Consider the following 25,137-nt stretch of genomic DNA (forward strand, 5'->3'; position numbering starts at 1 on the left):
CTTACTTATTAATTTAGTATTGGTGCAGTCAATTAAATGAGCTAACCCGGGGATCATTTGGGAACATACAATAGTGGCTACAACAATTAATCATGTAATTAAATAAGTCTAATCATTTAATTCCAACTCTACTCCACTATAAGATTGGAACTGACCTCCATAATTGTATGTTTGAATAATAATTAGTCTCAAGCCACATTGATTTCTTTACTGCATAATCCTTTGTACCACATCATTAATTAAATCGAAATCTCAACTGTCCAATCGATTTAATTACATCTTATTCCTTGAAACTTACTGATTTTCTCTAATAATCATTTTCAACATACTAAATATGTTGACACACTCTGCCCAGAGAATTTTATGATCAAGTGTCAAAAACCCATCAAGAGATGTGTTGTACAAATTCTATATTGTTAATCTATAACTTCAATACTCATAATTGCTCCCACCAAGATATCGGGTAATCTTGACCACGATTGTGTGTTATGCCCATCGGTAACTCAAATAGAATAACAATTAGAATCATGAAATTATAACTAACTCAAGATTAAGATTACAGTAAAATCAATGCCTATTAGATTTAATAAGTCTGACAATCATTTCAAGGTTAATTAAATCTCATATGTGATCTAGCTCAATGTAGTCAAACTACATCAGTAAATTCATACATGATTAAGATAAATCATTCAATGAATTTACTACAGTCTAAACATAAATAAAGCGCTCAACTCTATTTATCAACTGTGAACTTATTTTATTTAATTATAAGATAACTTGTATTTATGTCTTCTGTGAATCCACATGATGATCACATAAATACATATAATATAATTAAACGGATTTTATTCAAAATATTTATGCAATTGAAAATATCTCTAATATTTTATTAATTAGAAAATAAATTAATATACTTTAAAAGAGCATATAATCCCAACAATCTCCCACTAGCTCTTAAAGCATATATGGTATATTGCACATGCTCTAGGGCTCTAAGTGTATGTTATAAAGGTTTCCCACTAATGGTCATTGTAACAAGATCTGCCATTTAGCATCTAATATCATTTGAGGTACTGTCATATAACATTTCTACACTATTCCCTTATAAGATGATACTTTCTCTCAATTTGTTTTGTTTTTTGTGGTTCCTCGGTTCCTTAGATTGAGCTACCACACCACCATAATCACAAAATAGTTTAAGGAGTGCAATTATAACAGGTACCACCTCAAGATTTGTAGGAACTTGCGGAGTCATATAGCTTCTTTTGCAGCTTCAGTTGTGAAGTCTGTGATACAAGATTGTTTCACACTCATCCAACTAATAGCTCCACTTCCTAATGTAAATACATAGCCGGAAGTTGATTTTCTAGAATCTTTATCTGACAGAAGATCACAATTAGTATAACCTACTGAAATAAGTTCATCACCAAAATACACAAACATATAATTTTTAGTTCTTTTCAGATATTTTATAATATGCTTGACTGCAGTCCAGTATTCAGGTTCAGGATTAGATTGATATCTGCTAACCATCCCTACCGCAAAACAGATTTGATCTTTTTCAATATTATTAGAACCTATGACTCGAATTTTAAGAAGGCTCCTCCTAACCATGAATCTAGATCTTGACAAATTTCTTAATTGTACGGTAAATTTATATATCTAGTTTTCATTAGAGTCTAGATTTATATTGTAATATATATATATATAAATTCTGCTCCGTATTCTCCCAATTTCAAGAATTTCAGCCATATTTCCACACTGCTAACGGTAATTTGGTGCACTAAGAACTCATGCAAGATCCGATAGCCAATTAACATGTGCTTTGGTCTCTCAAAAAACATGTTAACTAGTCGAAGCCAATTTTTTTTTTTTTTTGGCAACAATTTTTTTGGAAAATGTGCCCCAGGTTAAATAAAAAAATTTAAAATTTTAAGTAATTATATTTAACTAACAACTCATATTAAAATTATGAGAAAGAGGTAAAGATTTGAAAAATTGGTTAGAATTTCATAGATCTCTCCATCCTAAATTTATATTGTATATTCTTCTACATACATTAACTGCAAAATTAAAAAATAATTTTTTTAATACGACATAATTCCTAATACAAACTGAAAATTTGAAAATTAATTGATAACACAGCATTCCTGATCAAACTTCTTTAACTTTCGTAGTTGTTAACAATAAATAATGGATAAATATAATTTTTCAAAAAAAAAAAAGAGAATAAAAGTATGGACGCGTTGCCCAAGTAGCTTAAGACCCCACGATGCGACACCACTTTCCTTTGGTTCCTTCTTTGATTTTACAGTTACAAGTTACTTTCCCTCCTTCACAATCATGTACCCTTTTCCAGGAAGTAGTTTGCTCGGATTGGATGGTGAGATTCCAGTGTTCCACATATGATCGAGTACGAACCCAGCAAGAACTAAAGGACAGAAAAACTTAAACCAATTATCTTGACCTTATGCTACACAGAGATGCTGGGTACAGACCAAATGGAGTATCCAATTAGTCTAAACAACAATTTCGTTAGTATGTAACGAGTCTCAAAGATTACTAGACAACATCACATTATCAATAATAATAGAAGTTTCCTCCTAAGAGGATTTCATGGTTGTTTACAATGCTGCTTAAGATTACAATACTTTCCTTCTAAGAGGATTTCATAATTGTCTACATGCTGCTTAAGATTACAGTACTTTCCTCCTAAGAGGATTTTTCATAGTTTTTTACGTGCTACTTAAGATTACAAAGCACAGAGTACAATAAAACGGAGTGAAGCATTATCACCCATAATGATATGGTAAATTTAACAATATTACTTCTAAGAAGATTTTATAGTTGTTTTAAATTTTGCTACTTAAGGGAAATCCTCCACTAGTTGTTTTATCCATGCATCGTTGTAAGCTGTGTTTCTGCCACTGCTATCCTCTGCACCAGCTGAAGCTTCTCCATCCGACTTTGATAGGTTAAAGTCAGGGGTAAGGGTTTGTTCAGTCTCTTTTCGAGAGTTTTTATCCGGAAAAGCCCTTGGGAAATTGATCGGGTGATTTACCTGCTCATCACCGTAAATTTGACTGTCAGTAAAATGACAATTATCAAAAGAACTATTAGAAAATATTAATTCTTGTTCTTGAGAAATTGGCGTCTGCACTGCAGAAAAAGAGGCGTCATTTAGCCCATTGTGGCCATCGTATGACTTGAGTTCTCCAACTAGCAGACATTGATCGTTGTCAAGCAGTTCTTTCGCCCATGCATCGTTGTCAGTAGTGTTTGTCTCACTGCCATCCTCTGCATAAGCTGAAGCTTCTCCATCTGATTTTGATGGATTAAAGTCAGGGATAAGGGTTTGTCCAGTTTCTTTACGAGAGTTTACATCCTGGAAAGCCCTCAGGGAATCGATGGGGTAATTTACCTGCTCGTCGCTGTCAATTTGACAATCAGAAAAATCACAATTATCAAAAGAACTATTAGAATACATTAATTTTTCTTCTTGAGAAATTGGTGTCAGCATTGCAGAAAAAGAGGCATCATTTTGCCAATTGGAGCTACCGTATGCGTTCAGTTCTCCAATTGGCGGAAGTTGCTCCTGAAAATTATTTTCTGCAAAATTAGGTTGATCTAGTGGTAGCTGCCGCTCCAAATCGCTATTTGGTGGTGGCAGGGGGTTTGTGGCACTATCTTCTCCACTATAATTTATTGCAGTAATAAAATGGTCACTTGGTAACTGAGTAGGTGGATAATTATTCGCAAGAGAGTACATCTTTTGTTCACCATGATTTCCCAGACAAGAAATTGAATTGTGATTTGGTAGTTGCCCGAATTGTGATTTGGTCGTTGCTGTGGACAGTGGCGGATCCAAAAACTAAAATGAGGGGGGGCTTAGCTCAAAAAATTTTATTTAACTTAGATTTTTTTAACGTTCACTTGAATACATATTAAGTATTATAAACTCAAATTTTATTACTTTTTTAAATTTTAAATAATAATAGTAATAAATTATTATTTTTAAATGCGTAAAAATATCATTTTTCGAAGTAGTATTTTAAATGCGTGAAAATATCATTTTCCGAAGTAGTTTCCACAAAATATTTTAAAAAAATAAAATAATGTGGCTAATAGAATTTGAACTAAGGTTTTGAAACTATTAAATAACACTCTTACCATTAAACTATAAGTCTTTTAATGTATAAAAAATGTGTCAAAACTTTTTTATCCAACTTTTTCAGAAGGGACTTGGGGTACATTTAAAAGAAAATTTAATGGTCCAGGGGGAGCTGAAGCCCCTCCTGGACCTTAATTGGGTCCGCCCATGGCTGTGGGTATTTGAGAGTAGTTTCTTCACTATGATTTAGTGGTAGCGGCTGGTGTGTGTGAATATTTTCACCATTACTTGGTGATAGCTGAGTTGGGGGGTCATTTGTTATTGACTGAGGATAATAAATGGAATTGTGATTTTGTGATTGCTGCGGAGGGATGGTGGGAGTGTTTTTTTCACTATGAATTCCATTCGAAATCGAACGGTCACTAGGTGATTGGTGAGGAGGAAAAACCAGTTGTTGACTTGATTCCCCTTCATCAATTGTCGAAATACCACTCTTCTTCTTCTTATTCCATTTTCGTTTTATGCAACACAGAACAAATTCCCTCTGCATAAATTAAAGGCAAAACCAAAATAAGGAATAATGCACTATCAATTAATTTTCAGATATTTGTTAGCACTGCCAGAATTGCTACTCACCAAACAACAACAGATTCATTCATCAAGTCATGCAAATGCTTTCGGACACTTATTTGTAGTTGCATTTTAAATACCGTCACAATTTCTTTCATCGTGATACGAGGATCCTACCCATTAACGTTTAAGTAATAGGCAACAAAGATGTACACCTTAAGACGGCCCGGTTAACTAATCCTATTATATATCTCCAATAGACACAATAATCTGGCATGCTTCACCAATTAATCACGTCAATCATCAAGAAGAGCTAGCCTTATTATACATCCAAAGATTTAACAGTGCATAAAAGAAATGAACTTTCAAGTGAGTCACAAAAACAAATTAGGCTCATACCTTATAACTGGCGTCGTTCTTGATATGGTACTCATGCATACCCCAGTCGGTTATGAATTCCTTACGAGGAAGACCACGACGGTAGAAGGTCAAAAACTTTTTGGTACCAGTAAGGCCATTTGTAGCTTCGATTTGGGAATCTTTACTAGTTATATGCCAGTAGCCTGCATTGGTTCTTCTGTGGGCGCCGTTTAACACAGGGGCGTTTGAAATATTTGGTAATCAAGTTATACCAAGTGCAGCTCAAGTTCTTACATTAATTAAGTGAGCAGAATTTCTGTGCAGAAGGGACATCTTTGGGAATTAAACTGTACTGTATGAGATTGAATTAATTTTCGAGCCATACATCATTGAAAAGATATTTCTGTTAGCTTTCCAATGAATTTTACTAATCTAAATTTGGAGTTTTCTACAGTAAATTATGATCAGTTAAGTGCAGACTGTTCAGTTTTGAGTAAAGAAGAATATTTCGGACTTGGATTTTTTTTAATGCTCTTTGCTGTGTTTTAAGCATACCAATGTTTTATTAATGTCTAGCTTTAATGTTGGTCTTTGAAGTCAAGTCATTTGAAGGGTTCTTTGTAGTAAATCTATGCTTGGAGAATTGTTCCAAGAAAGTTATTTAAGCTTATGTAGTTGTAACCAAAGGATAGAGATTAATTTTGGGAATTAGATGAACTTTGAGTTATTATCAAACTATGTATCTCTTTGGTGGATTCCATTGAGTGGTGAGTATTTTTAAGCCATGTATCCTTAGCTTAACAACTTTAGATGGTGAATTTTTCTGTATCTTTTTGTTGTTTGCTATGGTGGTGAGCTTGTGATTTCTTGAGTGTGTGACATTGTGTTTTCTCATCTATTGTGTCCGGTGTCAAATTTGGTATCAAAGCATTGGGTTCTGAAAATTTATGGCTCAACGACGTTGACGTAATGCAAGAGTTGCAGAGCCTCGTGTTCGTGAGAGGGACTTGGGTGATATAGAAAGGGATGATCTTAGAAGACAAGTAGAACAACTTCATCAACGATTACAACACCTTGAAGGAACTCGAGAAGCTGCTCCTAATGGTAGTTCGGAAGAAGAAGGCTCAATCAATGACGGGGTAGATTATAATCCCTTCTATCAAGAACAAAGCTCCAATAGTGAATTTTCTTCTCGTTCTCGAATTCATAGGCGTCACGATTCTTATCAGCCTTTCGACTTCAAGGTCGAAGTTCCTGAATTTGAAGGAAGAATGCAACCAGAAGAGTTTGTTGATTGGCTTAATACTGTTGAACGCATTTTTGAATACAAAGATGTGCCTAAAGATCGCAAAGTGAAAGTCATTGCCATTAAACTTAAAAAGTATGCTTCTTTATGGTGGGAAAATCTTAAGAGGCAAAGGGAACGAGACGGACGGAGGAAAATTGTTAATTGGGAGAAAATGAAAAAAGAGCTTAAGAGAAAGTTTTTGCCCGATAACTACAGGCAAGATATCTACCTTAAGTTCCACAACTTCAAACAAAAGGAATTGTCAATGGAAGACTATACAGCAGAGTTCGACAACCTAATGATGAAGTGTGATTTGGTAGAGGCGGAAGAGCACACGATCGCACGCTATCTGGGTGGTTTAAAACCTGAGATTGGTAATGTGGTCCAACTCCAACCATATTGGACTTATAGTGATGTATGCAGGCTTGCTCTTAAGGTAGAAAAGCAACAAAAGGATGCTCGTGGTGGGGGTATTCGGTTCACAGTTCGTGATGTCAATCGAGGGAGTGACTCCGTTTCTAAGCATAATTCTGGTTTGAATTCTACTGCAAAGAAAATTACGAGGAATGATATCGGGGAAGGATCTAAACAGCGAGCAAGTGATTCGAATGCTAGGGGATAAGGATTTCATAAAAAAGAATGAAGATTACCATCTTCCAACCACTTTAAATGGTTCTCTCTAAACTCCAAGTGATTTCTCCTGGCGGTCTCTGCAATTTCCTCAGTGTACAGACCTATCTTCACCATTGTTAGCAGAACCCGACTGTAACGTGAGCTTAAGATCTGTTCAGAAGAAGCAACCAATTTAAAACATAGGTGCTCAGGGAAAGGGTTCCGCGTTGAATCTTCTCTTAGAACAGGGTAGAAATACACAAGCCTGCCACCCATTACTAGAATCCTACCAGCAAGGTCAAGCAAATCATGCACACACTCAGATAAGCAGTATGGAGCTGTTGATGGTATGTGGCCAACTCTCTTGTCATCAGGAACAGTGTAAGGATCCAGGACTCCCTTTAGCAATTTACGTCCACCAGATTTACGTCCACTAGCCCGCACTCCATAAGGAGGGTCACAGATTATGGCATCAAAGACCTAATCAACATAATATAACTTTAAATGAAAATATAAGATCCAGAAAAATAACAGCAATAATCAATTTATGTAACTTAAGAGTTCCAATCAATGATTAAACTTTTACCAAATGTCACCATAAGGTTCTTAGGCAACCATCTTTCTTCTTATTTGTACAGCATTGGGTAAATTGCAGTCAACAACAGTTGAACAGACAAAAATTCATTTCTATCTGGTAAGTTCAGGCTTTTTAAAAATAAAACTGTCAATAAGCACCATCCGATACACAAATTAAAAAAAAAATTTAGTTCAACGATTTGATACTTCAAATTTAGTAAAAGTTTCATTTTTTAGTCAATAACATCAAAAAGGATATGGATGTTATGTTGTTAAGAACGCAACATTACTGCCATAAAATCCTAAAGAATTCGTCATTGCATAATGCCTCAAATTAGTAAACACGCACCAGTAAAATTTGCTTCAATTTAGTGCATTTTACTTTCATTTAAAATTTTTGGGATTCTATTGTGAGATGATGTAATATTTTCTTAACTGTCAGTAGCAAAATTACTGGCACATCATAATTGTTAAGAAATCAATTGAAAAATTAAGTAATAAAATCTACCAGAGTACAGAGAAAAGGAACCACTTATTACACAGTACACACTGCAAGAGTAAAAATCTCCCATAAATACCTCTTTCAAACCAGGACGCCAAGGTGGAAGGTTATTATCTGCCTTAGCAAACCAATAGGCATTTGTAATCCATACTGCAGAAATATGAGAACGAGTACAGTGTCATGCAATTCTGATACAATTATACAAACCATGGCCCACATTAACTTTTCAAACCTAAAGAATCAAGAATGAGCTATTAATATAAAAGGAGTATAAGTTAAAAATGTCAAATGAGTTCACAATTGCATATTAATGACAATTCATCACTGCTTTTTGTGGTGTGGATAGCCAAGTGTTTAAAGTACGTCTTAAAATAAAATATTCCATTAAAAAAAAAAAGAAATGAAAGGAAATGTTATCACACAGAATATTCACCTGCTTAAAATTGCTCCAAACATTAGTATCTGGGCCACGCCCATCGCGGACAACTCTAATGTCAATATCTGCAACCTGACATATTAAAAACTGTTAACCAATAACTAAACCAGTTTATAACAAGCACATAGTTCATAAAAACTCTGAAACAGAACTACCAAGTGCAATGTATTTCTAAGTAAATAATAGAGTAACAAGTGCTAACCATTGTCATTGTACCGAAGTGAGCTGCAGCAACAAGAATACTCCCAGTGCCGACAAAAGGGTCATAGACAAGTTTCCCAGGTTCAACCAATGCCTGGTTGGCCAGAAAGCCACTTCTGCATCCATTGCTGTGGGGCCAAGATAATTGCGGCTTTTTAACTGATATGTTGGTATTAGTTTCCTATCAGCAGCACCTATTTCTCTACCGAAAAAGATTCTCCTTTCTGCCACTGGTGGGAGCCCATTATTCACTCCATAGTCATCAGTTTCTATAAGCCAAAACTTGTGATCTGGATTTTTCAAATTAACTCGACCCTGCAACATATTGATTACTCCTTTACTTTAGAGATGATAAAGAATACATAAATTGATTGCCATTAGAACTTAGTGACATAACCTATAATCCATCCATTCTAGAACTTTTGCCTAATTTTGACTGACCAGTAGAAACTTTGAGATATTTAGAAAATCTTGAATTTTTAAATATCTGGGCTGTTAAAACTAAATAAAATAAATTATTCTTAGCACCCACTCAAAATACATTTTTTATTTTAATTTTTAAGATACCAATTATATCATTTAAAAGATGGAACTTATAAGAATGGAAAAATATCCTCTACTTTGTTGCTGCCTGTAGTGGATTAAATTTTTATTTCTTATTTTTTGTTTTTTTTATAATTATTATTTTTAGAAGCAGCAAACTCTACCACTTCAGAAAAACCATGCAGTTTACTGCCCCAAAAAGAAATTGTTGATGTAAAAAAGGGAACAACAAAATTTTGAAAAGAAAAATTAGCAACAAGCTGTTGCGCCTGTGAGATGGTCATCCTAATTGTGAGAGACTATAATGGAGACAAGTTAATCCTAGAGGCAGTAGCAGGTCTTTTCCAAGATTTTGGGAATCTATCATGGTCGTATGGAGGTAGCGAGAGAAAAAAGGCTGAACAATATCTTAAGATAGCATAAGAAAAAAGATGATTTGAAAGTACAAGAAGGTTCATATGTTCTAAATGCGTTTAACTGATGTAATGATTGCTAAGTCATATATTTTGAAGTTGAAATCAATAGAGGTGAAAAAAAAAAAAGCGCACAGCAGCTTCAGACATTATACAACCAAGAAGTGCTCAGAATGCATCATAGATGTAAATGACTAACAAAACAGAAACACGGCATGGTGTGTGTCCAAAGAAACAGAACAGAAACAGAGCACACAATCAATCACAATCATACCACCTCTTCTAAATAAGTAGAAAGATACCCAATTTGTGAAAAAAGGGAAAATAATATGCTATATGTCACCAATTGTGAAAAAAGGGAAAATAGTATTGCTATATGTCACTAACATTATTGCTTCATTAAAACACACAATGAGCAAATGGTAAGATGCAAAACAACGGACCTTGAAAGGAATATACGAAAGTCCTTTAATTCGATCATTTTGCTCCTGGAAGCTGAAGACTTTACCAAAGCTATCAACAGTAATCTTGAAAGTGGTATCAGAGCTCAAATACGGGAGCAGCTGGTCTTCTGGGTAACTTCTAATAGCCTCCTCCAATTCTTCATAACTACTTCCTTCTCGCCAAACTTCATACATCCCCTTCACCAGTATACCTATAAGACATAATTAAATTACAATTAAGTTTAAAAAAATAATAATTATTAAAAAAAAATAAGAAACTCACTTCGATTGGCAATGCTGCGAGCGATATCTTCAGAGGGAAGATTGACGAAATGGAAAGGAGAGTCAGGGTGGTGGTGTTTTGGAAGCTTCCATTCTAAAGCATCATTGACACCGAAGAGGTAAGCTAATGATTCAACTTCTGGCTTTCTGTAATCTAACACTCTGTGGAAAAACACGCACAGGTACCACATTTTTTTTTTTTTTTGGTTTTGGGTTTACTGTTTCTGTTGATCTTTCTCTTTGATATTTTTGTGCACGCCAACTGTTTGAAAGAAAGGTTGACTGAGAGAGTGACTGACTTGCCTATGTGACGGCCGGAAGAAAGACGGGGTTTCCAAGTCTTTCAACTTTGGTTGGTTAGCTTAGCGCCACTTACGCTTTGCGTTTTAGTTGCTCGTTGGCCGTCGCCTTGTTTAGGAGACCAAAACCACGTCGGTTTGAGTATTTGTGATTTGAAAATTGAAAACAGTTTAAAAATTAAGATATAATGCACAATTTTGATTTTTTTTTCTTAATACTTTTAATTTTCTTTAATGTCTTTGATATAATATTCATAAATTTTTTTATTTAAAAATATGCTTTCCAGAAAACTAATTACAAAGGAAAAGATAAATTAGAAATCCAAGTACATGTTTTTTAATATGAATGATGCAAAATTTTATTAATCAAAATTTTATTGATCATTATGTAGAATTCAATTAAAATATTGTATAAAGGTATGATTTCTTCAATTCTTGCATGAGAATAGAATTTTTTTTTTAATTGGCTCAATTTCAAATAATTTTTTTTTAATCTACCTTACATTTCTTTTCCCTTCATTTTTATCAATAAGATATTAGTAACTCAGAATACAATTATATCTAGAAAAAAAATGTTTGTTAAGAGTAGATAAATACAACTATCAAAAACTTAAACCAGTATTTAGTGATTTAGTGAGACCCATGAGTATATTATTTCGACATTTTAAAAAAATATATAATTGTTAAATTTTGTACCAATTATTCCCGTTCTTTTGGCATTGAAGTTACACAATGAGCTGAGATATGCAGATTTGAAGAAATACATTTACAAATGTTACTGAGAATTGTTCCCGTTTTTATCCTAGATTTTAACCTAAGAGATTTGTTCGAGAATGTTTTTCTTAATATATTTGTCCTAGGAGATTTTTCTTATATGTTTTTTTTGTCCTAGGAGATTTTTCTTACATAACTTGTTCTAGGAAGTTCTATCCTAAATGATTTGTTTTAGAATTCTAAGAGATTTATCCTAAATAGTTTGTCCTACGATATTCGGAGGTTTATCTCATGTCATTTATCCTAAAATCCTAAAACTTTTATCACAATTCACAAGTGATTTGTCCTAGGATCTTAGGAGATTTATCTTCAGTAGTTTATCATAAGATCCTATGATAGTTTATCTTAGGTTGTTCTATTTAAAAGATTTATCTTAAATAGTTTGTCCTAGGATTATAAGAGGCTTTCCCAAGAACTTTCATCAATTTTTTTTCTTGAAAATTTATTTATAAAAAAAAAAGGGATTGTGTGAGCTTGAGCCTGACCTTTACTAATCAAAACCTATCATTTGATAAGTCTGACGAGTCCCACAATTAAAACCTTTGGGACTTTATAATATTTAAAATAAAATTTGAAAGGATCTCTAGGTGCACTAGTTTCACATAAGCATTTCTTTCAAGGAAAGATCCATAAGAAGAGCAACATAGACACTAGCCCATCATTATTGTTTAGACATATTTATCCTTAGTAGAAGTGATTTAGAAGTAAAATATGCAGTACATTAATAATTAGTTAATCAAGCATATTGAATCCAATGTATATGCATTGATAATGGAGATAGATATAATTTTAAAAATTAATATATATATATATATATTTGTAATACACAGATAATTATTATTATATGGAAATAATTTCAGTGAGACAAATCTAAAATTGTACTATATTAAAAAAGCTATTAGTCAATAACACAAGAGCAACACAATATAAAGAGTAAAATGAGATAACAATTAGGAATGACAATTATATCCGGATCCGGATATGGAAATTTGGGATCCGCACTAATCCGGATCTGGATGCAAGTGCATCCAGAAAACTGGATATCCAGATATGGATAAATTTTATTTTAAATTAAAAATACATATTAAAAATTAAAAAATAAATTTTATTTGTGGATTTATGATGTTGTATATTATTCATGTTGAATTATTAATTGTTGGATTATGATTGAATTTTATTTGATATTATTAGGTAAATTATTGAATTTTATTTTAAATTAAAAATACATATTAAAAATTAAATTTTACTTGTAGATTTATGAGATCATTGTATGTTATTCATGTTGAATTATTAATTTTTGAATTATGATTGGATTTTATTTGATATTATCAGGTAAATTATTGAATTTTTAAATTATATATTAAATTATTAAATTATTAAATTTTAATTTTTAAGGATTTGGATATCCGAAATATCCGCCTACATCTGGATCCACATCTTTTTTTGCGAATCTGGATTTTGCCAACCCTAAGAACAATATATTATTAGGTGATTTGATTCATTCCAAGTGTGTACAAAACAAAGAAATGAGCTCTCATTTTATAGTTACATAATCACTCCATAAAATTAATGGAAACATTATGGATTATAATTTCTTATGAGATAGTGGGAGTTATAGAGAAGTCAAGAGTTACTAGTGGGAGATAGTGATAAGACCAAGAGATGTATGTTATGAACATTCATATTTATTTTAATAAATTCATAACACTCTTCCTTGGATGTTCATTACAAAAGAATATGCCTCATTAAAACCTTTGCTTAAAAAACCATTATTGGAAAAAAAATTAGTAAAGGAAAAAGAGTACATTATTCATTGATCCTTGAAACAAATAATTTTGGAGATATACCTCATTAAAACCTTACTAGGAAAAACCCTATGGGATAAAAAAAATAGTGAGGAAAAAGAATACAACATATAAAATTGGCTCCAAAATAAATTATTTTCCCCAACAAGTATACTCCCCCTCATTTTGACATAAATTCTTTAAGATTTAGAAAAAAAAAATCTTTGAGTTGACGCATCCCAATTTTGTGTACCAATTTTTTTAATGTCACGGTTGGTAGGAATTTTGTAAATAAATCTACAAGATTGTCACTTGAGTGTATTTGCTAAATATCTATATCGCCATTCTTTTAAAGCTCTTGTATATAAAAGAATTTTGGTGAAATATGCTTCGTCCTAACACCTTTTATATAACCATTTTTAATTCATCAATGCATTCTGCATTATCCTCATATAATATTGTGGGTTATTTTTAATTGATGACAATCTACATATTTCTCGAATATGTTATATCATTGATCTTAACTAAATACACTCATGACTTGCTTCATGAATAGTAAGTAATTTTGAATGATTTGAAGATGTTGCCACCATTGTTTGTTTCATTGATCGCCATGATACAACAATATTACTAGAATTAAATAAATAACCCATTTGAGATTGGGCTTTATGTGGATTATAGAGATATCTAGCATCTACATATCCAATTAGTGGTGATTTTGATCCATTTAGATTAAATAAACTCATGTCAATTGTTCCACGGAGATAGCAAAATACATGCTTTACATCATTCCAATGCCTATGAGTTGGTGTAGAACGATATCTTGCCAATAAATTAATTAAAAATACAATATTAGGTCAAGTATAATTTGAAAATACATGAATGCACCAATTGTACTTAAATATGGTACTTCAGGACTGAAAATTGCTTTGCCATCATCTTTAGGATGAAATAAATCTTTTTCCACATCAAGTGATTGCACCACCATTGGAATACTTTATGGATAGGCTTCATCTATATAAAAATGCTTAAGAACTTTTTTAGTGTATGTTGACTGATGTAAGAGTATTCCACTAGGCAAATACTCAATATGTAAGCCAAGATAAATTTTTTTTTTCCAAGATCTTTTATTTTAAACTCTTTTTTTTTATAAGAAGAAGTTGTTTTTGAAAGCTCTTCAAAAATTCCAATGAGATTTAAATCATCAACATATATTGCAACTACTGCAAATTCAATTTCAGATTTTAATAAAAACACAAGGACAAATTAGATTATTTATATATCATTCTTTCAATAAAATAGTTTCTTAAACAATTGTACCACATACGCCTAGACTATTTTAATCCATACAAGGATCGTTATAGTTTCAAAGAATATAAACTACGATGTTTAAATTTTTTTACTTTCGGTATTTTAAATTCTTTGAGGATTTTCATATAAATATATTTATCAAGCCCTTCAGAGGCTACGAGATTAACTAGAAATCGAAATGTAATTGCATCCGTAACGAAAGAATATGTCTCCTCATAATCAATGCCAAGTCTTTGACAAAAACCTTGTGCTACCAACCTTACTTTATGTCTCACAATTTCAATTTTTCATTTCGTTTTTTAATTAGTACCCACTTATAACTAACAGGCTTGACATCTTCAGGTGTTAGGACCATTGGTCCAAATACTTTACATTTTGCAAGTGAATTCAGCTCTGCTTGAATAGTATCTTTTCATTTTGGGCAATCATTTCTTTGTCAAATTCTTCCACATTTTTTGGATCATGATTCTCATCATCATTTGTGATATTAAGACCGACTGTAAATGAAAAAATATGATCAATAATTATTTCATTTTGAAACCAAGATTTTTCTATACTAACAAAACCAATCATAATTTTATCATTTTGTTTCTCTTCAAGATAAATTGATACTTCTTCAGTTGTTGGCAAATTTTATTCTTCTGGGTCAATGTGATGAATACTATTTGATTGATTAATCTCTATTATTTGATTAGTGGGCAATGACTCTTCAGGAGTGCTAATTCTATTTTATAACTTTTCTTGTGTTTTCTTCTTCTGGGGAATTTTGTCTTTTGATTTAATTGGCTTTCCACGTTTTAAACATACTTTACTTTCATTAGTTTTGTAATGTTATGCTTCAAGGATCCCAACATGTGTTGGGGCATGTTTAGCTAGAATATGTGATTCTATTATTTTTCTTGAATCAGCAAATACATCAGGAATTTGATTTGCAATATTTTGCAAATGAATGATCCTTTGAACTTCAAGTTTACATTGATTTGTACAAGGATCGAAATGAGATGATGATGCATGCTATGTAAGTTCACGCCATTCATTTATTTTTATCTTTTTTCCCCTAATAACAGGAAAACTTGTTCATCAAAATGGAAATCCGCAAATCGTGTGGTAAGATGATCTCTTGTTAAACATTCAAGATACCTAATTATTAATGAAGAATCGAAACCAACATAAATTTCAAGTTTTCTTTGCAAACCCATTTTATTTCTTTATGGGGGAGCAGCTGGGACATAAACAACAAACCCAAAAATTTTTAAATGAGAAATATCTAGTTGTTGGTAAAAAACAAGTTATAAAGGTGAATATATATGATAAGAACTTGGTCGAATGCAAATTAATAATGCAACATGTAGTGTTGCATGTCCCCAACATGAAAAATGCAAATTTGATCTAATAATTAATGGTTTTGCAATTAATTGTAAATGCTTAATCAAAGATTCAACTAAACCATTTTGTGTTTGAGAGTGTGCAACAAAATGCTCAACATCAATTCCAACAGACATGCAACAATAATCAAAATATTTACATGTGAATTCACCAGTGTTATCAAGTCTAATTTTTTAAATATGACAATCAAGAAATTTTGCTCTTAATCTAATGGTTTGAGCAAGAAATCTAGGGAATGTAATACCACAACTAGAAAGTAAAGAGACATCTGACCGTCTAATTGATGCATCTATTAAGACCAAGAAATAATGAAACGGTCCACAACTTAAATGTATAAGGTCATATCTATCCCATTGGATTCTTTCTAAAAATTTAAGAAATTCAAGACTTACTTTCATTAGAGATGGCCCAATTATTAATCATATATATCCCCTTGGATTTTTTTCTAAAAATTTAAGAAATTCAAGACTTACTTTCATTAGAAATGACCGAATTATTAATTTTCCTTGAGAATAAGTAGTACATGGACTTTCAGTTGGTAAAAGAATTTCTTGGTTCTTTAATTGATGTCCATGTAAATTTTTTATAATACAATGCATCATGATTGATCCAAGATGCCCAAGTTGTTCACGCCAAAGTTTAACAAATTTTAGATCAAAGAACTTCTGGTTCATTGTAAAGTTTATTTTTATTGTTCTTATAATTGTATGATACAACCCAAAAGAAAAAGAAGGTAGTTTTTCTAGTACATGCTTCTAGCATAAAATATTTGAAGTAATGCAAAGAAATTTAAAATTACCTTCACTAGGTTTTTCAATGTGGTATCCGTTTTGACGAATATCCTTGAAACTAAGCAGATTTTTGTTGAATCTACTGGAGTATAAAACATCATTTATTTGTAATTTTGTACCATTTAGTAACATAATATTAGCTCTTCTGGTGCCTTTAATTAAATTAGGAAGACTAGATAAGCCTTTAATTAGATTAGCAAGACTAGATATTATATTAACATTAGCCTTAGCTAATGATTATGAAAATATTTTTTATTTCGCAGAACTATGTACGTTGTCACAATATCCACCAAACATCCATCTTCATTATTCACCAAGTGATTGTTAAAATTCATTATATAACTTCACACATGGATATAAAATAAGTCAATTGAATATAAAGAATATTCAAGTAGTATAAATAAAACATTACGGAAAATGTTTTATTAAAGAAATTGAAAAGTTACACACCAAATTCTCATAATACACACAAAACAATAAACACTCTTACAATATAAACTTAAAACACACTATAACTGTAAAGAAATACACCAAAATTTAAACACTCTAATACTTGTTTTAGAATTTAAACACACCAAATTTAAAAAATAACACACTTTAAAGTGTAGCATTCTTAATCGGTCTTCACATGTCCTTCACCAATTAAATAGTCAATTTTACCATTTGGATCATCAAAAAAATTCTAAAACATCCAAATGAGTTATATCAATTAGATTTTCATGATCAATGAAATTTGTCTTAATTTCTTTTCCTTTTGCCTTTTTTGGATACTTGATAAAGATCATCTAAATATTTTGGTGTACGAAAAACATGAGACTAGTGTCCTTTCACACCACATCTGAAGCAAACATTTTCATGATCCTTTGGAGATTTCTCTTGTGGATCTTTTTCTTGTTTCTCATTACCATTATTTCACTTTGAGTGGTTTGATTGACATTTCTTGTTATAGCCACCACGGCCTCAATTATTTTTGCATCCACAGCCTCGGCCACGACCTTGATTAGCACTACGATTATTGATTGAAATACCATTCGCTTTAGGGATAGGTACAAATCCAGTCGGATGAGACTGATGGTTTCTCAACAAAAGTTCATCATTTTTTTCAGCTACTAAAAGACATGAGATTAATTCAGAATACTTTCTAAATCTCCGCTCTCAATATTACTGCTGCAAGAGTAAATTCGAAGCAGGAAAAATAGAAAATGTCTTTTCCAACAAATCTATATCAGTAATCTCCATTTTATATAATTTTAATTGAGAAACAATTTTAAATAATGTAGAGTTGTACTGACTGATATATTTAAAATCTTGTTATCGTAAGTGTATCCAATCATAATGAGCTTTTGAAAGTATAGCGGTTTTTTGGTGATTAAATCTTTCATTAAGACATTTCTAGAGGACATATGATTTTTTGATCGTAAGATACTCACTTTTCAATTATTCATGAAGATGGTGGCGAAATAAAATCATCGCCTTGGCACAATCATGGGTTGATGCATCATTTTTTTCTTTAATAGTATCTCCAAGATTCATTACATCATCAAGATCGATTTCAGCATCCGAGACCCATGATATATAATTATCACCAGGGATATCAAGTGTCACAAATTTAAATTTCTTGAGATTCGATATTTTCAGATAGCTATAAAACAATACTAAACAAAGATAACTAATTGATTCATTATTAACAAGTAAATATTAGATATGTCGTATAATCACTCATGGTAATATAATAATAGAGTTCTAATAATCACATATTAAACTATTCACGTCATAAATTTTACTTCAAATCTTATGCCATCAATTATGTGTATTTCAAGAGACACAATGAAGACAAGTAATAGACGTGCATTCTTTAGAAGTTAATCTTATTACAAATACAAACATGATAATAATAGCTAATATGATATGTTACTAGTGATGAACAATTATAGTTATATAATAATTAAAATTGCTAGATATAAGAAACAAAAGAATTAATACTTGATCAAAGTCCTGTGCTGATAACGTATTAGAAAAGCTATTAATCAACAACACAAAATAAAAGAACAACACAAAATAAAGAGTAAAATGAGAGAGCAAAGCTATTATAAAATGATTTTATTTATGACAAGTGTGTACAAAACAAAGAGACAACTTTCGTTTTATAGTTATATAATCAAATGGAAACATTATGAATTATAATTTTTTGTGAGATATTGAAAGTTATAGAAAAGACAAGGGTTATTAGTGGGAGTTAGTAGAGAGTTCAAAAGATGTATGTTATAAATATACACATTTATTACGATATATTCATAAGGTAATCATAATTTTTTTTTATTAAATAGAGATTGCTCATATTTAAAATATAACTGTACATAAGTTTCATAGACTTTAGAACTTAACCATCGTGGTCAAAGACAAAATAAATAGGTTTAATTATACGGAAAAGAGTAAAAAAGAGAGAGAAGGTGATTGGTGGTTGATTTAAAATTAAACGAGGGCATCCCATCCCAAGTCCGACACTAATTGGTTCATATATTCAGATCAAAAATCCAAAGTCACAGCACGGGATTCACCTGACTGTCTGATTCATCCATTCGGCTGTTTTTGTTTTTAAGACAAAATCAACTTGAATCAGATTTTTTTTTTTTAAAAAAAAAATATATATCCCTTGGGTTCAACAGCACGCACTTGCCACTTGCCAAAAACATTATTAACTTTCTCTTTTTTTTCTTTTTCCCCACTTATTCGATTACAAATTTCTTTTTCAAGTGCTTTTCTCTCCTTCTGATAGTTTCACGAGATAGAGAAACAGGGAGATGGGTCGTCCTCCGAGTAATGGAGGCCCTGCCTTTCGCTTCAATCCTGCTGAGGTTCAAAACTTTTCCCTCCATTTATTTTGTATTGGAGATATTATTGCATTTGCATGTTCAATTTCTTATATTACTGTTGTAAATATTTATTGGGTCGATTATTTTATTTTATTTTCTCCTTTTTTGCGTTCCTATGTTATTTTAAAATGTGCTGCATGTATGTTGAGACTTTTTGTGTTTTGGTTAGATTTTAGGTTTTATTTTAACGACTTAGTTTTCTGGGTTTTGATTGTAGTTTGTGATAGCTTTGCTGTGTTTTTTTCTACTGAAAGTTGCATATCTAATACTATGTCATTAAAATTGTTCAGTAATATACTTTAATTTGAGGGATTTCTTATTTGAGGATTTTGGTATGCAATTGTTGCTAAAGCTGGTTTAGTTGGCATTTAGTTTGGATTTTTAAGTTTAAGTGGTTTAGGTGTCTTATATCTCACACTTTTAAGATAGTGTTGCTAATTTTGAAGGTGAAATGGCAAACAAAATTGAGGGTGTTCTATTTGTGTTGGCTTGTTCTATTTGTGGTGGCTTGTTTCTCCTGAACATAAATCTCAAAATGGAAGCTGGAAACAATTATCTAATGATCCTGCTTGTTGGAACTTGAATTGTTGGCTGTTAGAGGGTAGTTTTGCGGAAAGAAGTTTTTAAATAAACTTCTCGCACCACTTTTATCCCTTATGTCAACGCTTTTATAGGATCTCTGTACACCTCTTTATTTTATTTTTTTTTTTTAAAAAGAAGGAAATCTAAACTATCTGATTGATTCAGTTGTATCTTAACATTTTATTCCTTTTTCTGACAATTGTAATCCTGGAAAATTCCTCAGGTTCCTGATATTTTTACGTAGGCTCTGGGTTGTGAGTTTATAATTTTATTGTGAATGCCATGCACAGAGACATCTTATGGTTCAATTGTATTTCTTTAAAAGTACTTATTTCATCTGTGAATTCCAAATGCGATGCAAAGGCATTGGAAGTTTTTTTAGAGCTGCAATGCTTATCAATCTTAAATGATTTGTGCAGTCAATGAGTTTCTTGATGTTGCTGTCGGTGGAAAATGCAAATGTGTGTTAATGAAACTTTGCTTTGTTAAAGTTAATTTATTCATTTCATAATCTGATTGGTGGCTTCTCATATTTTATTTAGCTTAATAGGCAAAATGTTATCTGTGAAATAGAAAAGAAAACTACTTTTGCAGCTGTTATGGTGTTCAACTTATTTGTTGCTCTCAATAATAAATTTTACAAGTGCATCTTTATTAAGGTCACAGAGATGGAAGGTATTCTGCAAGAGCACCATAATGCAATGCCATCTCGGGAAATCCTTGTGGCTCTTGCGGAGAAGTTCAGGTGTGCCTTTTTCCTTTTGAGAGTTCAATATATTATATAATTATTATTCTTGGTAGTTAGATTGGAATTGAATTGTTACGATGCTGACTGTAGTGAGTCTCCAGAACGAAAAGGGAAGATTATGGTGCAGATGAAGCAAGTAAGTCTATTTTACTGCCCTTTTGAACAATGAGGATTCATTCCAAATTAGTTTGTTAATAATTTTATTATAGGTTTGGAACTGGTTCCAAAATAGGCGGTATGCAATTAGGGCAAAATCAATTAAATCTCCTGGGAAGTTAAATGTAACACCTTTGGCTCGAGATGATTCCACTCCGGGGAGAAATGTTCCTCAACCTGTGGCTGCTCCAATTCCTATTCCTATGTCTGCTTCTGTGCCCCCAACCATGCCTGCTTCTGCGAATGTTCCCTCAGGTAGAATGGGCTCTGTTCTAGGTTTACAGTGTTTGAACCGCTTGTTTCCTTGTTTTTTCCTTATTCTTATTTTTATCTTTTAATTTTGTGTTATAATTACTGGCATTTGCTGGTTTCTGTCCAAGTGTCATCTGTCTGGTATGCATTCTTATTTACACTTGTGCCTAGACTACTGTTGCTGCATGGTTGAATATGTTTCTCAATTACTCATGTCATATACATCTTTTGAAAATACCTGAAGTTATTGGCTAGTGTAAGCTTGGTGTCCGTATGCTAATGGGCACTTGGGTCAGAGTTCGGTGTTTGATTTTTTTTCTCTTAATTTTTTTGAGAACTCAATGTTTAGAATTTTGTTGAATTGGCGAAAAGTCATTTATACAAAGCATTCCCTTTTTAATTGACACCTGAAGTCCTGAGAAGTCATTTAGAAGCCTCACTAGTCAGGATTTAGAACAGAGCTGATGCAACAAGTTGCTTGTTTGAATGCACCTTTCTTTCCTATGCCTCATATTCATATTATGCTTCTTTTCATTACATAACCTTAGGAATTATTTTACCCATATTTTTTTCCCTATATTTTGCCAGTTTCTACTGCAGGGAGGGCTGCATCGGAAAGTACTTTTATGGAGTTTGAAGCTAAATCTGCAAGGGATGGTGCATGGTAAGTCTACCCAGCCACTCACATCTGGAATCCTGATGGCTCTCTTCTGTGCTTCCTCTCGTCCTACTTGATAATTATCAGTAAATAGTCTTAATACTTGGTCCTATGGACTCAGGTACGATGTTTCTGCCTTTCTGGCCCAGAGGAACTTCGACACAGCTGATCCAGTAAGATTTTGAATTTGTGTTTCTGCATCTGTCAATACAGGCCTAGTTATTCAACCAAGTTATTTTCTACCCAGTTTACCTAAATTCACACTTACAATTATCAATATATCATATGTGAATAAAGTACAATATCTAAGGTTTTATTTTGCCCTCATTTTTTTTACCAGTATCAAACACTTGTTTCTAAACTTAATTGGTGTTACAATTTTACTTCTTTCTCGTAAACAGAAATTAAGTTATGTGTTTGTAGTTTGTCTGACTTTAAACTCTTTCAAGATCTAGCTCCAGCAGTAAGGAGCAGCCATTCTAGAACTTAGTTTCTGAGTTCGAACTCCAATGGGTGCATGAGTTATTAATTAAAAAAAAAGTTTAAATATAATTTGCCAGATCTATCATCAAATTATAGATCCCACCTTACTTGACAAAATTGATCTATGCTCCTAAAGACATGTATACTGCTTGGTTTTTCGCCCTATTGTTAGTATTTAGGATGAACTATCAATTGTCCTCACTGAGATTTCACGGAAGAAAATGAGGACGAATGGGCTGTGATGGTCACTAGATAGAATACGTTATAAATCAAATTTCAATTTACTTAATGTATTCATCAAATGCTACTCTGAATTTTTGTAAAATTCTGATGGTATTTCTGAAGCATTACTTAGTAGTAATGATGCTCTCAATTATTTCATTTGGATTTCTAGTTGAAATATTGCTGGGTGTTTCAGGAAGTACAGGTGAGGTTTGCTGGTTTTGGAGCTGAGGAGGATGAGTGGGTTAACATAAAAAGGCATGTCAGGCAGCGTTCTCTCCCTTGTGAAGCATCAGAATGTGTTGCGGTTCTTCCAGGAGATCTCATACTCTGTTTTCAGGTGGGAATTTCCACATGTATAAGGCAAATAAAAGAATGCCTTTTATCAATCTGTTATAGAAGTTAATTGTGATTGGGTCTGTGTGCATTCTCCATTTCTAATGCATGTGGAATTCTCAGGAAGGTAAAGATCAGGCTCTTTACTTTGATGCCCATGTTCTTGATGCCCAACGGCGAAGGCATGATGTAAGAGGTTGTCGTTGTAGGTTTTTAGTACGCTATGACCACGATCAGTCTGAGGTATAAGTTGTCTGTTCCTTTTCTGGTTTTTGATTTTTAATTTTTACATAATTAATTAATTCTATAAGGTGCGACTTCTGTTGAGAGAGATTAATACAATTTGCATGGTTAGTATGATGATAGGTTGCTTATTTGCAACGGATCTCATTGGGGTCGTTACTCAATTGTAGATGGTTGACTTTTCTTTATTGTTTTTAAACCTTTCGTTTTATTTTTTAGTTTACATGTAAATTACTTGTTATGGTGGCTTTGGCCATTGTGCTGTATTTTTATTTTTCTCTGCAAATTCTCTCTTTCTTCAATAGCTGCTGCTATCATGTGCTGTTTTGTGCCTATTGCAAAGCGGGAAAAGAGAAGAAAAACCCTAGGTTTAGGTTGGGTCTGGGTGTTGGCTGTGAGATTTAGTCAAAGGTCCTGTGGATAGTTACAATCTTTTGGTGCATGTGCTTATTTTGGCAATGGGCAGAAGTGGTGAAGATGATGTTCCCTTGTCTCCTAAAGAGATCTGTTAGAAAGCATTTAGACAGTGACAATCTATTAGCCCATGTGCTTTTTTTTTTGCAATGAGTAGAAGTGGAGATGATTTTTGCTTGTCTTTGAAGGAAATCCTATTTTATATAAGCATTTAATATGATGAATTTGGCAACGGTTTCCTTTTAGACTACTTTTAAGCCTTTTGATTTAGACTAACTTAAACAATTAGGTGATCACAGAACCATGAGCTTTCGGTTACGTAATGGTTCCTACCGGAGCAAAAGCAAACATATTTTAATGTGCATAATTTTCATGGGTTTGTACATGTTATCTGTCAAATGTAAACTTGAAATGGATTTTGTCCACAATGCTATACATTTTATGATTGTAAATGCATTCATAATTTGCAGCTGAAATACACATAGTTCAACCTGCTTGTTTACTGAAAAACAATTCAGTTATGATTCATTGATAAGAAATATAATGCATTGTGTATTTCATGTTCTGCTTTGTGCTTTGTTCTTTGTGTGGTTGATCGTTATTGCATCGGTTGAATCAATCATTTTTTGGGCGGGCTTTATGATTTGTGCATGTGTTTGGTTCTTAACTTCATTCAGGAAATTGTGCCTCTTAGAAAGGTTTGCCGTCGGCCTGAAACTGATTACAGGTTGCAACAACTTCATGCTATGAATGACTCAGTAATGGTAGACCATCAGAAAACCAGTGCGGATCTTTCTGCATCTACAGCTACTAGGGTGACTGTTTCTTCTGCCGAAATGATGCATAAGCAGGTTAATGCAAACATAGCCCAAGGGGCCCCATTATCTCATTCTTTTGTTTCTGTACCTGCCCAAACTGTGGAACCCAAAAATGCCAGTGCCAGCAGTGGCATCAGTTCGAGCAATCCAGCTGTTCCTCCTGGTGGTGCTGCCGTAATAAGTGGCACTGCTGCAACAACTGCTGCGACTGGCCACCCTAGTTGAAACATACAAGGAAAATAGTAGAGCTTTATTTGACAGTTTTTGACAGTATCTTTTCTTGAATAGTTGCATAAGCTTCAGTGAAAGGAATTTTTTTTCTGTCTTGAACCATTTATATTTTATCCTGTTTAGAGTTGTGTTCTTCTTTTTCTTTTTCTTTTATTTTCTTTTTGTTTATTTCTGTCCCCATGTATTTGTGGTAGCCAAAAAGTGAACAGGAAAATGAAGGAAACGGATTAAGGAAATTTCATTCTTAAGAATGGCATCGATTATACCAAATTCTAAAGAGATGCAAAAAGGCTTCATCCTTTGCGTTTTTTATTAAATTGCATGATTGAACATCATATCTTCTTAACAGAAGATGAGGGTGTCTGCAAATGAAAATGAAAATGATTATATATATGTGTGGAATAATATTATAGAATTTTGAAAAATTTCGACCTTCCCA

At 32.5% G+C, this 25,137-nt stretch overlaps 2 protein-coding genes across 2 annotated transcripts; one reads left to right on the plus strand and one right to left on the minus strand.

Moving 5' to 3' along the window:
• Positions 1-3,406: 3,406 nt before the first annotated feature.
• LOC18054009 (tRNA (guanine(10)-N2)-methyltransferase homolog) lies at positions 3,407-10,762 on the minus strand. Its single transcript, XM_024178567.1, is given in 9 exon segments — positions 3,407-3,431; positions 6,980-7,421; positions 8,096-8,136; positions 8,139-8,169; positions 8,453-8,527; positions 8,658-8,761; positions 8,764-8,971; positions 10,056-10,267; positions 10,339-10,762. Coding segments are annotated over 9 exon segments (1,317 nt in total). The 5' UTR covers positions 10,529-10,762; the 3' UTR covers positions 3,407-3,417.
• An 8,352-nt stretch (positions 10,763-19,114) lies between these two features.
• On the plus strand, positions 19,115-24,788 carry LOC18054010 (protein SAWADEE HOMEODOMAIN HOMOLOG 2). The gene is made up of 9 exons (XM_006451698.2): positions 19,115-19,537; positions 20,797-20,882; positions 20,976-21,021; positions 21,095-21,296; positions 21,882-21,957; positions 22,073-22,124; positions 22,853-22,996; positions 23,116-23,235; positions 24,327-24,788. The coding sequence occupies exons 1-9, from the start codon at positions 19,484-19,486 to the stop codon at positions 24,690-24,692; spliced, it is 1,146 nt and encodes a 381-aa protein (XP_006451761.1). The 5' UTR covers positions 19,115-19,483; the 3' UTR covers positions 24,693-24,788.
• The last annotated feature ends 349 nt before the right edge of the window (positions 24,789-25,137 follow it).

Source organism: Citrus clementina, unplaced genomic scaffold (assembly GCF_000493195.1).
Source record: "Citrus clementina cultivar Clemenules unplaced genomic scaffold, Citrus_clementina_v1.0 scaffold_1, whole genome shotgun sequence".
NCBI classification, from domain to species: domain Eukaryota; kingdom Viridiplantae; phylum Streptophyta; class Magnoliopsida; order Sapindales; family Rutaceae; genus Citrus; species Citrus x clementina.

Excerpts from the sequence above, each read along its gene's own strand:
- LOC18054010 (XM_006451698.2), top strand. The coding sequence starts at position 19,484 with ATGGGTCGTCCTCCGAGTAATGGAGGCCCTGCCTTTCGCTTCAATCCT. Across the intron at positions 21,297-21,881 it reads TTCTGCGAATGTTCCCTCAG|TTTCTACTGCAGGGAGGGCT; the intron begins GTAGAATGGGCT and ends ATATTTTGCCAG. Across the intron at positions 23,236-24,326 it reads ATGACCACGATCAGTCTGAG|GAAATTGTGCCTCTTAGAAA; the intron begins GTATAAGTTGTC and ends AACTTCATTCAG.